General features: G+C 40.5%; 2 protein-coding genes across 4 annotated transcripts in view; one reads left to right on the top strand and one right to left on the bottom strand.

The window, feature by feature from the left end:
- The first annotated feature begins 2930 nt into the window (after positions 1-2930).
- DNAJC19 (DnaJ heat shock protein family (Hsp40) member C19) lies at positions 2931-7329 on the top strand. 2 transcript variants are annotated; one of them, XM_069792654.1, is made up of 6 exons: positions 2931-3056; positions 3560-3611; positions 3896-3969; positions 4334-4410; positions 5354-5424; positions 6759-7329. In XM_069792654.1, the coding sequence occupies exons 1-6, from the start codon at positions 3054-3056 to the stop codon at positions 6827-6829; spliced, it is 348 nt and encodes a 115-aa protein (XP_069648755.1). In that variant the 5' UTR covers positions 2931-3053; the 3' UTR covers positions 6830-7329. The 2 variants fall into 2 exon arrangements, with proteins under 2 accessions (XP_069648755.1, XP_009922487.1); XM_009924185.2 differs by lacking the exon at positions 2931-3056 and having other exon boundaries at positions 3580-3687.
- A 1577-nt stretch (positions 7330-8906) lies between these two features.
- FXR1 (FMR1 autosomal homolog 1) overlaps positions 8907-13963 on the bottom strand; it is a 39076-nt gene continuing 34019 nt past the window's right edge. Inside the window, exons 15-17 of one of the 2 annotated variants that reach the window (XM_069792651.1) lie at positions 13442-13522; positions 10853-10944; positions 8907-9925 (exon numbers count right to left, since the gene is read on the bottom strand). In XM_069792651.1, the coding sequence (XP_069648752.1) occupies positions 9755-9925; positions 10853-10944; positions 13442-13522 (344 nt within the window). In that variant the 3' untranslated portion in view covers positions 8907-9754. The remainder of the gene's footprint in view (positions 9926-10852; positions 10945-13441; positions 13523-13963) is intronic. The other variant, XM_069792652.1, reaches the window with a different exon arrangement.

The raw sequence follows: 13963 nt of genomic DNA on the forward strand, positions 1-13963 counted from the left end.
TGTTTACTGACTTTGTATGTTGAAATGTGAACTGACAGGAACTTAAACATAGCTTTTAAAGAGCCAGTCCCTTTCTGCACTGCATACAGGTTTCCTGAGCAGCAGAGGAGGAAAAGGAAATAGATTTAGACAAGCTTAGAGCAGCTATTTGAAAATCTATGCACAGAAAACTTATTTTATTTCTGATACAGATTTGGAAAGTTTAGTGGCAGCATTTAGGCACTGTGGTAAGTAAAGAGATACAATGCTGACACCCATCACCCATGCCAAAGTACTCTAGAGACAGGCAGTGCCAAGAAAGGGAAAGCAACTGTTTCTCCCTTTAGCTAGCAGCAGGTAGAAGAATATTTCATATATCATATACCTCCTAGCAACACACGGCACTTAAAGAAGCCCTGAAAAAAGACCATACTCAAAACATGTTAGAAGTCTCCAAAATATCCTCTTCCTTAGCAAGTGTGGCATTTTGTAACTCTGGCTTTGCCTTCTTCATCCAACATAACATGCTCACAGTCATGTCCAAGCTGGGGCACGTCTAGTTCTCCTTTAGATCTGATAGGCAAGTGCAACAAACTGTGGGAAGAAAAGAAGTTTGGATTGTCTCATGGAGTAAAAATACATACAGCATATTTTAAAGGAATTATGACATTTCATCTTCAAATGATGTATTATAAATTATTTCATCTAATAATAAAAAATTAATTATTCCGTGTCTAGGCTCACCCAACAGTCTTGTCCAATTGCTGGTATCAAACATGAAGCAATAATTCAAATTCCTCCATATCACCACAACTCTTGCCAGGCCTTTCCACTTACAGATAAAAGTTTCCTTTCCCCTCAGTAAAGATGAAATCTCTCTCTTAAGCAAGCAGATCTTAAGCAAGATCTCCCTTTCTGCCTTTTCTTTAAAGGGTTGTCACAGGAGAAGGACAAGGTACGTTATTAACCCGTTCCCAACCCATGTGGAAGTTTGCACATTTCATTATGTCTGCTCTTTTTCTCTAAAAATGAGAAATTTCACAACAGAAAGAACCACTAAGTGTAAATCTGCAAAATCCCCTTTGCCAGTTGAGCTACCAGTCCTTCTAATCAGGGCCTGGGGAAAGTGACGAAAGAAATACAATAAAACTCCCTTTCAGGTAGTTTTTTTCTGAAAGCCACTAAGATCTGGATCTAGCAAAAGGCTCTGTCAAGATGGAAGAATCAAACCTCCTGTAATTAATTACAGGGAAGGAGTCCCTGTCTCTTACTTTATCGGTTTAGATGATATGAAAAATTAAGCACTAGTCATGCCCCAGTAAAGTCATTACCCCCCTTTTTTGACAGAAAAGGGACAAAGAGGAAACCATCTTAAAACCAAATTCTCTTTTACATATGAAGGAAGTCTAGTTAGCTACCAGACCCATACATCTCTACAGACTTTTTTTCCCCCACAAAACAAACACGTAGCTGTTTTCCACTTGCTAGCTCCCCTTTCCATATTTGAAAAGGTATTATATGCTGTCAGGGGCCTTGTGCTCTGCAATGAATGGATTTGATTCCTTTAGCAAATATAAAAGTTTCCTTTCGTTTCCATCTCGTGAAACACCTGTACAACACTACAAGTGCCTTAGCCAAAACCTTTCTTCTATCCTCTTTAAAAGGCAGCAGGTTATCTTCTTGTAGTGTTATTTGGATAACAAGGAAGGAAAGAGACAGAAGACTACCTCCAAACAGTATTTCAGAAGATACTAAATCAGGCACTTGAAATTTTAGTGAAAAAAATTATTCAAGCTCAAACTGAAATTATGACGTATTCAAAGTGAACTCAGTACTCACAAAAGCTATACAGCAGAAAAGAAAAAATCTATCTTCCACTGCAAGAGCCAGCAAAATTACAAGCTGCTTAGCCAACGATCAGCTCTCATACTAAACTGCTTACGTGAGGGCTTGTGAGTCCGAGGCCTTAAGCAACCAAAAGCTAGCTGCCTTTGATCACTAGGTCCTCCAGGAGCCCGTGAGGACACCGACACGTCCTACAAGCACAGAGGATGACACGAAAGCTTTTCACTCCTGCAAACTAAGCATCAGTCAGACAGTAGCGCTCAGAGCTTTTGAGTTGTGACCAATTTGAAGTAGTACCTTGGGGCTAAAGGCTGGCATGGTCTCACTGCCATCTTACCAAGTTTCCAAAACTGTGACTTCAGACTAGAGCTACTCAGACAGGTGGATGCTCGACTGCTGTGCTGCAGAGAAGACAGTATGTCGTTAATAATATTAAAAGACAAGCACCAGGCCTGCAATTCTGCCTCGTTTCATAGTAGTCTTCAGCAATCAAGTAACTGAGCTTGTCCATCTGGAACCAGTCAGTGCCCGACACGGCCTTTCCGCAGACGGCCCTCCCGAGACGGCCCGGCTCGGGTGGGAACGCATCAGGGGCAGAAGGGAGGTGGCAAGAGCACAGCTCACAGAAAAACGGGACCGTCGGGGTGTGTGTGTGGGGGGGCAAATTACTTACAATAAAACCCAAGAAAAATGGGATGGAAGAAAAACTGCTTTTTCTGAAAAAAGCGACTCTGGCGTGTGAGAAGGCTCTGGGTCAGGAAGATCCGTGCCATCCCGTTCCCAACCCCACAGCACCGCGCTCTGTTCCTCTCGCAGCCCCCGCCGCCCCGGCCGAGGGCAGACCTCTCCCGCAGCTCCCCTCTGCCAGACACCCACCGGTGCCACCTCCGTGCCGGACCCCGCACACCACCGGAGGGCTCCAGCCGCCCCCCGGCCGAGGTGAGGACACTTTTCTTTCTTTCTTTCCTTCTCTCCTCAGGGACGGGTCCCTGCTGGCTGCCCCCGGGCCCCTCACGCCCCCGCCGGGCCCGGCCCCCTCCCCCTCCCCCGCCCGCCCCGGGGCGGTGTCCGCGGTTCCCTCCCCGCCCCGCGCCGCTTTACGACAGCCGGTGGTGGCTTTGCGACGCGCCCGCTTGCCGTACGGCGAGCCGGCGCCCTCCGGGAGCGCGGCCCGGCGGTCGCCAGTGCGCGGGGCCGGGGCCGGGGCCGGGGCCGGGGCCGGGGCGGCCATGGTGAGTGCGGCCGCGGGGCCCGGGCCCGCGGGTCTCGCCGTAGGAGCCGGGGACCGCTTGCGTCTGGGCCGGCAGCTCCCAAGCCCTTCCCCGGTCCGAGGAGCTCGGCTCGTCCTTGGCCCGGGCGCGGTGCCGAGGGGCCCGGCGCCCTGGGCGGCGCGGGGAGAGCGCTGCCCCGCACAGGCCGCGGCGGGGCCGTTGGCTCCTGCCTCGGCCCCGGTGCTCGGCGGGGTTCAAGCGCCGCCGGGCTGGGTTTCCCTCGTCCCCCGCAGCTGGGGGGGTCGCGCCTCTCCTGGGCGAGCCGCAGCCCCAGCCCCGCCGCCGTCGCTGTGCCCCTGCGGTCACTCGGAGCGGCGTGGCCGAAGGAGTGGCGTTATGACCGCTTTTCCCCTGGTCACGCCGTTTTCAACGTATAGACGTGCCCGACCCGCTGTGGAGATTGCCGGGGGGGCTTTTTTTCTTTTCCTTTGGTAAACGAATACTTCTATGTCTTCCCTGTGCAGGCCAGTACAATGGTGGCGGTTGGCCTGACCATAGCGGCAGCTGGATTTGCAGGTTTGTAGGCGACGGGAGGATGCTGAACGCCCAGTCGTACTTACAGTTGCCGGCGTCAGTAGTGATGAATTTTAAGGTAGTTTAATAGCTGATACAGGACGCTCTTTTGGGAGAGCCTGTGTTGACAAGCATGGCTGTAACTAAACAAAAGATCAAAGCTTTTACTTTTTTATGTCCCCCAAAAGTTTATGCCACGCTCTAATCCGTAAGTTACCAGTTGCGCTGGATTGCTAAATCCTTACAAAACTTTATACTTAGCCTCGTTCAACACTGATTTCTTTAAGGTCGCTATGCACTAAAAGCTATGAAGCAAATGGAGCCACAAGTAAAACAAGCACTTCAGAATCTACCAAAACCTGTAAGTTTTTATCAGTAGCATCTTTTTATTTAAAAGTTTACTTGGTGAAATAACTACAGACTATTGTCTCTGTATAGCATTGCTGTATTTTCTTCTAATACTAAGCATAATTTTGTCAGTGATAACAGAATTAATCTCAGATTCTGGTGGTGGTTGACTAATAGAGAAGTTGTTTTGGCAATTTTAAGTACTCATTTAAATAATGATACTCTACTTCAACTGAATTTCTTATTACAAGCGCAAAAGCAGCTTTGCAGTATTCTTACAGACAAAAAGCTCAGCAGCTACTAAAGAAATAATGAGTTGTTTTAACTGATAAACTTAAAAATTAGTAGGTTTTAAACTAACATATTTTCTCTTTCAGGCCTTCAGTGGTTATTACAGAGGTGGATTTGAACCCAAAATGACTAAACGAGAAGCAGCTTTAATACTAGGAGTGAGGTAAAAGGAAATTTATTAGAAATAAAAGATAAAGAGGTGGCTATGGTGTTACCTAGTTGCTGGCCTGGTTTGAGGAGGACATAATTCTCAGCGCTTGAGACTGTCCTATGCCCAGCTTCTCCTGGGAATGTCACTGCCAAGTCAGGAAATACCAAGCAGCCTTTCAGGATTTTCTGTACTTAATTGGGATTCTTTGCTGCATGTTAGCTTGCTTAAAACTAACTCTATCTGGACTTCCGTACATCTGCAAATCCCTAGCACATTCAAAAGCTGCGTACAGGTCCAGGTAAATACACCATATTCAGGAAGCCTTGGGGTTTACTCGGTGTGGGGAACACGGTTGTGCTGTCTGCTTGTGGTTCCTGTCACTGCTGGTGAATTTCAGATAGATGCAGCGTGAAGGTGCTGCAAACCCACTTCTTGCATGTGGAGTAAATTCATCCCTTATTCTAGAATATCTTAGATATGAGTAAGGTAGCTATCCCTGCCAAAACTTCAAGAGACTTAAGACCAAATACACAAGATTCAGAGTAAGAACCATTTCTGTTTGAAGGCAACTTCCATCTGTGAAGTTTGTATATAAACAATTTGCTGTTTTTTTAAGTAAAATTTGCTCTTGATTTATTTTTTTCCTCCAGCCTTTAGGAAGTTGTCCCAGTAAAAATGTCACAACATAGTTCTGTTTCTTTTCAACTGTGCAAATGACCCCCACCATCTCAGACTGCTGTAGCATGTCTTCTTCAGCATACAGTGTTTTGGAGAAGCCTTAGAAACCTTTGCCAGGGCTTACATGCTACACATCAATAATAGGAAAGGAGAAACACACATGTAAGCCGAAGAGTTTATGGATAAGACAGAGTGATTGCTTGTCCTAAGACATCTTTTAAAGATCTGGGGGATTTTATGAGGTTGCCTTAAGTCAGTTTTTCTCTCTCTTTTAAAGCCCTACAGCCAACAGAAGTAAAATTAGAGAAGCTCATAGACGGATCATGCTTCTGAATCATCCAGATAAAGGTAAGTAAATTAAGTCACATTGATAAATTAATACATGTTTTTAACACAGATTAATAGAACTGTGTAGGGAAGAAGTGACTGACATATGACTACCTCAGCTACTAAAAAAACCCCAGAAAACTCTGAGTGAAAACAAATTTTAGGGTGCCTTAATCATTACGGTTTTGGAGCATATTTTTGTGTTTGAATGCTCTAAAGCAAGCAGACAGATTCAGCAGGTCACTTGTTCTATCTTCTGTGCATATCAGACTAAGATATGATTTGTTAAAATGAGACTTAAAATTGCCTTAATTTTAGATGAAAGCCCAGAGTGTATTTGTGTGCTTTGTGTACCATGTGAGTCTGAGTTTGTTTGAATGTACTGGGAATTCACCATAAATGGGAAGTATTGAGCCTTCAGTGTCTGTTGAAGACACTAAACTATGAAATATTTCTGTTTGTGGCACTCTGAAGGCTCAGAAGTTAATTAACTTGAAGCATCTATACCTGTTCTAAATTCTGTTTATTTCAGTAAATCAGAATCAGGTGTTAGTGCTTGGCATTTAACTTTTTAAGCCTCACTTAAAAGGTAAAATGGCTTCCTTTAAAGTGACTGCTCAACTTCATTACTTTTATGCATCAAAATCTACAATAATCCTTGGGATGTGCCTTTCATAGATAATATCTAGTGGAAGTTAACTTGAAAATTAACTTTACTGAATATATGCAGTACCTAAAAATAGCTATCCAAAGACTGCTGGGAGCATTTCACATGTTTTACGTGACCTAAGTAAGTTAAATTAAGCTTCAAGTAAATAAGAGTAATTCTAGTACTAGTAAATGGTGCACGTTACAAATACATGCTACAGACCTTTGCACCTCATGGTCAGTTAGTTACAATTTCATTGCACTTGCATTGTGGATTCTCTTTCGGTATCTTCCCAAGTCATTTGTCCTGTTTAAAAACTGAACTAGTCCAGCAGCAGTTCGTATGCAACTAGGGGGGAAAGGTTTTATATGCAGACTTGTTCGTTTAATGCTTCTGAACTCTCAACAAACTGTATGCTAAGTCATTAGTGACCACTTCATTTATGACTGATAAAACTGGAGAAAAACCCCACTCCAATAAACTAAAAGCAACCTAACAGGAATGAGCTGTCTGCACACTTAGCTACTGCAGTGACTGTGTGTGTAAACTTGATGTGGCTTGAGTTATAACGCAGTTTGTTCTTTAACTTGAATAACTTTCAGACCATACTCTTCACTTTTTTTTCCTGTGTACTGTGGCATTATTAATACCACAGAGGGAAAATATTTTTTTCATCTGATGTGACATGAGGTTATCTTTCTTCTAGGTGGTTCCCCATATGTAGCAGCCAAAATCAATGAAGCTAAAGATTTACTGGAGGACCAAGCTAAAAAATGAATGAGAGAAAATCAGAGGGTTTGTCCATGCAAATGATTATTTTTGATAAATGGCTGAAGAAAAGTTTTAATGTCAGTCTTTGACTTAATATAAATGAAGCTGCAAATATGAATTCAGGGAGGTACTTCCCTCCCCACTCACTTCTTAGTCACTTTTGGGGGAAATGTGTGAGTGGGAGGCTTAAAAGTTTTTTGCATAGCTGTTTGTTATTAAGCAGCAAAATCTGCCACTCAGAAATATTTTCAGTGTAAAAGAATAACAACTGGGTTGGGCCAATGCATGTTACCAGATACAGGTAGACTTACATGCTGTTACATAATTTTTGTTAAACTAGCTATGTTTGAAGTTCACGCTGCTGTTCTTTCATATGCCAAAGCCAGCATCATGAATTGGTTTGGGGAGGGGGTGGAAAAAAAAGAAGAGGATTTATTTGATGGGAAGAATTGAGACAGATGTGTGATGGTCTCTGACTGAAGAAATAAAGTACAGGAAACAATGTACACAGTTGTGTTTGCCTTGTGAAAAACAAGGTTGGCTGGGTGGGCTTCTTAAGTGTTACTGATGGGTCTGGAATGTCCCAGCTATTTTTAGTAACTTCCAGTTTTTAATGGATTTTATAGCATTTAATAAATTCTAGACTTGTAAAGTAAGTACTGTAGTTTTATACATTATCTTGCATTACAAAGAGTTCACATAAGGTTTGTGTTTATAGTAATTAGGAAACAGGAACTCTTTACAAGACCATCCATGACACCTGAGCTGGATTTATCATGCTGCATGAAGTGTTAATGTTAACCCAGCCCAGCAGCTGTCTTCGCAAGTGTCTGAATTAGGGCCAATGAGTTCTGTCATACTCCAAGGATCTTGCCAGTCTTTCTGCAACTACAGTAAAACTGCTGTACAGCATGTTTAAGAGTTAACACCCATCTGTTCATGAATACAACGGATTTCAGAGCTTTCATTTTTCTAGAAGTAACAAGCCTCTACTTCAGAGTACTCCTGTAAGTAGTCTTGTGTCCTCTGTGTAAACGTTGGCTGCCATGTTGCTGCATTTCTGTAGACTAGTTACAGGCTGTTTAGTAAGGATTATCTGAAAAACAGTAAGGAAGCGTTTGATGCCTTCAGAAGAGAGGATCAACTCAGTAACGTGAGGATGAAATGGAAAACATTTAGAACCTATAGAGAGAGGGGGATAACTTTGCTTAATACAGAAATTAAAGGGTGGTGAAAAAAACAGCTAGAACATTGCCATGCAGCAGTTCCAGAGTACGTGTTATTTCAAACCGTATGCAGAATGCTACTGTACTTAGTCTTTCCCTGCTGAATAATACTTTTTTAAACATAGTTGTGGGGTTTTTTTCCCTTCCTCATTTTTTACATTTTCTCCACTCTTGTGGCTGCCTTATCAGTTGAGATGCTTGTGCACACTTCAGAGTTACAACAATTTAACTGTTTGCTCTCCAGGAGGGAACACTGTTGATGAGTGTCAACACTTAAGTCATATTAAAAACTATGCATCTCCTTAAATGAAATACATACCCAAACCAAGTTGGTACAACTCTTCTGTAGCTGTATCAGGTAAAGCAGCTGGAGTCACAGGTAGTGCAGAATACTTGGTTTTGTCCTTATTCACTTCTGATGAAATCAGGTAAGACAGAATCTTTTTTCTTTCAAGTCAGCACAACTTCACTACTACCAGTTTGCTCTGACTTCTTACAACATCTCTTGCTACCTGGATGTTTTTCCATACCTCTTTTCTGCTTCATTGCTCATGTGCCTGAAAAGATGGGTTAGTGTGTCACACTTCTAACTTTATCACTTAAAAACTACATCTGCATTAATTCCTATATATGTTAGTCAGGTTATGTGATTCTCCAAGCTAAGAAGTCTGGTTTTAGACTTGTTAACTGATGTTTTACATCATCTCCTTAAAGAATGGAAGATTAGCATGTTAGAAAACTCTTACGAAAGAGTTAGAGGTTCAAGCTGCCTCACAAGTAAGTTTCAAACGTTAGTGTTAACAGCTTGAAAACAAAGTCAATAGTAATTTAAATTTCTGATAGAAACAGTCAACAGATGGAAGATCAAAGTTTATTTTCTTTTACTACCAGCATACAAAAAAAACATATTGCACATCAAACAACCAAAACAAAAATAAAAATACTCTACTAAGGACTAACATATGTAGTTTATACAGAATAAACTTTCTGGAAATTGATCTTTTCAGTAGTTCAGGTTATGTCTTAATGGACATGACTAATTCAGCTTAGTGTTAACTAAAGCTATGTTTGATTTTTAAATACTGTACAGTTTAATAAATAAACCAAACAAAGCCTCAATGTAGAACAGTCACTGCCAATGTCACCCAGTATCCCTGCAGATTATGAGAATTTAACAAATGTATTCCAGTGGTCTGCAGATTTTTCCTCTACATACAGCATTTAAAAAACATGTATTAAAACAGACCAGTTTCCAGACTAAACTAATGGAGAAATTACATTTCAGTGCAAAATATTTTAGACTGCATTTCTTTCTAGTATTCCTCAGGTGAAGAAGTGGTTGCATATTATTAAAAATGTAACAAAAGCAGCTAATGCTTTCATAAAGAGTATTATGTTAGGGATCCCCCTCACATCTTTGCCATATTTTGAAAACAAAATAACATTTCCTATAGCCAGCAATTTTGTTTATTTAAATGTTACATATACTATCTCAAGGCACATCTGATGATATATTTATAACACAGTAGGTGTCAAAGTATGTTTAACATATGATTTCTTCAGGATCCCTCCCCTTTCTGTATTCCAAAATGGAGGAACTGAAAGTGCGGTGTCAAGACTGGCGATCCATATTCTATCTTTGGCAAGCTTATACAAGCACTATTTTAAATGTAATGTAAAAGAACTGTAAACTAGGAACTTCAGTTTATGAAACACCATTCAGCACTGCTTCTTCCTGATTATTTCCATCCTCTTGAACAGTAACTTTCTTTTCATCAGGGCTGTGCTGTAGTTTAGAAGGCTCATCCCCAGAAGTTGTAGCCGGACCATTCACTGCCTTTTCAGAAGGGCTGTTTTCATCAATTGCGTCTTTTGCCTTGCAAAAACAAAACCAGGGAAATATTAAAAATTCTGTAAAAATACAGAGTGTAATCTAAATTTCCCTCTGGCTCACACAGCAGCTTTGCAATAGGAAACACCTTGTCTGTCTGTGCCAGTATCCCATCATTTACAGCATCCTATTACTCACCTTGTCATTTTTACACCACTTCTGTATCAAGACATTGTGGAGGAAATTGTGCATACCCTGAGACAGCACACCCCCAGCATACCCAGAATGTTTTATTTCACAATCTCAACTTCATTGGCCTAGACAAATTAACTGAAAAGTTGAGTTCTACACCCCTTTCAAAGTCCATGGTAAGAATAGATTTTGTTAATCATGTAGCAATGGATCTTTCTTTTTTTGCTAAACTTGGATGTAACTTCCAGCAGTAAGTTCAACGTTACTTTAGAAGTAAAGGAATTCTGCTTTAGTCAGTTCTGAATTATTATTTTTTATGCTATGTAATGCCACTCTGATCCTTTAAGGAGAACAGATCTCAAATCTATGATCTTTGTAACAGTACTTCTTTCTAAAAGAGTTTGTACAAGTCACTAAACATGGTACCTAGTATCCTCTATTTATAAAGTGTTTTGAGGATTAGTTCTCAAGACTCATCCGTGGATAGTTTTCACGTTTAGTTACATAATGCTGCATTAGTAAGTGTAATATTTTAAAATGTGTAAAGACTTAATTTGAGCATTAGACTGGTCACTGAAGTCTGCAATGATAGTCTACATACAAGTCAGTGTCAGTTCTCTTTACTCAGGGCTATCTTTGCTTTTAATGATTTATTCTTGAACTCAAATGCATTTGTAGTCAAATGAGGGCAATCTAAACGAAGCATTCCTTTACTGTTTTGCTGCAAGGGAAGAAAAAAAAAAAAGGAAACATACATTAGAGAATAAATTATCATCTTACCGTTTCTTTCTTGGTTTTGGCTAGTGTCTCCTTTGGAGGGTTTCTCTGTCTACTTTGAGATTCAGCTCGTGATATATAATCAGCTACTGTTACTGTTCAAGGAAAAAAATTACAGTGATGCTCACATCAGAAGTCTAATTTAGCATTAAGCTTCATATGTCTTTTCTGTACAAGTTACACTGTAACTGGGAGACATCTCACAAAAGGCCTTCACACTTACAGGTATCAGCTACATAGCAAGGATCAATTTGTGTCTGTTGTTAAATACAATTTTCAGTTAAATCAGTGGTAACATGACAATCTGAAGGTGGAATTTTAAAGTTAATAAAATACTAATTTTGGTCCAATTGTAAATTTTATTGGAAAATAAGGGCTTTCAGTACTGGGTTTGAAGAGATCAGCCTGTAGGCTCTTTAAATACAGACTGTGTCATTGGGTTTTTACTACCTGGAGTAGTAAAGAATTTCACACTGATAAAATGAAGGTATGTTAAAATATGAGAAGAATTGGGGGAGGTTCAGAATGTGGTATCACTTACGATAAAGTGGCATTCAAATCTTTGTTACTTTGTGAAGCTATTGGCAAGAGAACTCACCCTCCTCCTGGTATTCAAAATGCAATCCACTCCATTAACTCTGGCTTGTGGGTGGGTGGATTAATTGTGGTGTGTGTACAGACACGCAGAGGGGCTCTGTATGAGCGAGCCATGTTTGCACTGTTAGGGCTACACTTACTGGATGCCGGCCAGGGGGTTTCTGACCTCTTTACCACTTCAGTGCATGTTCTCGTAGCCTGGTTTTGTCTTATCCCGCCCTCTTGTAACCACACCACTTGAGAGTCAATTCTATCTTTAGAGTACGTAGTACTACAGATTTAAATATACACTTGTATATCTGATGAGCTAAAGCACATTAGAATTGGCAAGCATTATCTATTGAACAGTGCAGTCAATTATATTTAGTGCATCATGCATTCAGGTGAACTATTTTTCTGGATTTGGGTATGACTGTGCATGAAACCTAAATCAGAAGATGAAGTACAGCACATGAATTTTCTGCTGCAGTAATTGGACTTCTTACCACTGGGTCCCTGCATAATTGTCAAGACCAAGTGAGTTTCTGCACAAGGAGAATTATTTCTTTAAAATGAGGTTATGCATCCAACTCCTCTAATGTAAAGATGAAACGTTTTAGGCACACAGGGTAAGACACTGATTCTTAATATTCCTGTATGTAGTAGGAACCCAAAATGTATAGCAATGTAAATCAAATTATACAACTAAATGACTGATGTTGTTAGCATTTGGGGGGGGGGAAGCTGCTTGTCTTAATTCCACTCACTATACACCTACTAAGTGTTTATGAAAAGATTAAATTATTAGGGCATTTTTCACAAGGACAGTATAACTAACTACAACTGCTCTTACTGTTGCATTTAAAAATATTTATTATGCAAACTGAAAATGGTATCTTGAACAAAGACATCAACAGGAAAAACCAGAGAAATCTTGTTTGGGAAATTTTGTTTTGTTCTTAGAATACTTAGATTTAAAAGAGAAAGACTGTAGCTGTTGTCAAGATGACTAAAATCTCTTTATGTTGCTGGCAGAAATTAGTTTCTTAGAAGTAAAAGCTGAAATCCATTTTTACTTTTTCCACCCCTTGATATACTCATATCACTGTTACAAACTAGAATGTTGAGAAGTAATGGGTTACTTTGGGTTTGGTTTTTTTAGGAGGGTGGGCTGTTTATTTTTCCTCCCCCAAGTTTTAGTTAGTATAATGCAACAACTTTTTTCTTCTTAATCAAATGTTGTATGAGCACCACAGATAAAAGGAAGACAAATATGGATGAAATTTTGAACCTGTCAATCTAGAAGACCTTCTGTTACTACCTTACGCCATGTATGTACAAGCACTTTCTAAATAGGGCATATTGAAAATTAGCTAGTTCACCTTTAACATTTCAAGTGTTAGTACACACAAAAGAAATGCAACAAGCCACAACAACAAAAAAATTGGAAACATGCAATTTCATTTAAATTCCTCCTCCTTCCCCCCCTCAATTTGTAGATGACTTACAAACGTTCACAAAAGCCGAGGACTGATAGCAGCAGTTTGATACAGGCACAGGACTGGCAGATCCCATGCGAGCTCCCTCACAGCGCTCTGCCAGGGCGCCCGCATCCTGCCATTCCAACTCTTTGCTTCTCAGCCAGCGCTGAAAAGGTTGTGTCACATTCCGTGCAAGGGCACAGATGCAAGTGAGTGCAGATCATGAACCTTCATGTTTGTCTTGATCCTGGACCACTGAACTCAACAGCAGTTTGGCTATTGACTTCAATGAGAACTGGATCAGAAGCGTAACTCGTATGTCCAAGCAAAAAGTTAGACATTATAAATTAGTTTCATTAGGCAGATTAAGAACTTTTATAAGTTCTCCTAGTAGAAGAAATGTCTTTCATCTTATCTAGTAGTCTTATTAGTTATTGAGTAACCTTTTTATATTATGCAGCTATATGTAAAACAGCAGACACAACATTCTCTCATGCTTTTGACCTGAGATTACCCACAGCTCCACTCGAATTACCTGGCTGTCTATCTTCTGCCTGACCCCTGAAGCGACGCCTGCGGCTACGATTGCGTCGCTGGGGTTTTTTGTCACTATCATCTGCAATTGCAAAGTTTACCATGAACTATTTCTGATGACAAAATAAAAAAATAAATTCTTCAGCAGTTTCAGCATGGGGCATTTAAAATGGCTTCTGTTAAAGAGACAGGCTAAATTAGACAGGCTGAAAGAAAAACATAACTTTATACTGAAAGCATACACAATAATGCAAAAGCTAGATTTTACTTTTTGCTCTTGGCTCATTAAAACATTTAGGCATATGCTTAATGACCTCAGATTTCATTTATTAAAAATAACCAATATGTCAAATTTTAGCCACATAACCCATGAAAGAAGAGGTTTTTATTCTACATTACTAAGCAACAGATTATATTCTTGTCCCAGTGAGTATCAAGAGAATTTCCTGAGGGAAAGTACTGAAGCAGAAGCTGGGTAGAGACAATTAACAGCTACTTAAGTAGCTTTCCTGCACTGGGACTG

This window comes from Haliaeetus albicilla, chromosome 9 (genome assembly GCF_947461875.1).
Source record: "Haliaeetus albicilla chromosome 9, bHalAlb1.1, whole genome shotgun sequence".
Lineage (NCBI taxonomy): Eukaryota > Metazoa > Chordata > Aves > Accipitriformes > Accipitridae > Haliaeetus > Haliaeetus albicilla.

Bases quoted from the DNA above. Each gene is read 5' to 3' on its own strand.
- DNAJC19 (XM_069792654.1), top strand. The intron at 4,411-5,353 runs GTAAAAGGAAAT...TCTCTTTTAAAG, and splicing joins GCTTTAATACTAGGAGTGAG to CCCTACAGCCAACAGAAGTA. The intron at 5,425-6,758 runs GTAAGTAAATTA...TCTTTCTTCTAG, and splicing joins TCTGAATCATCCAGATAAAG to GTGGTTCCCCATATGTAGCA.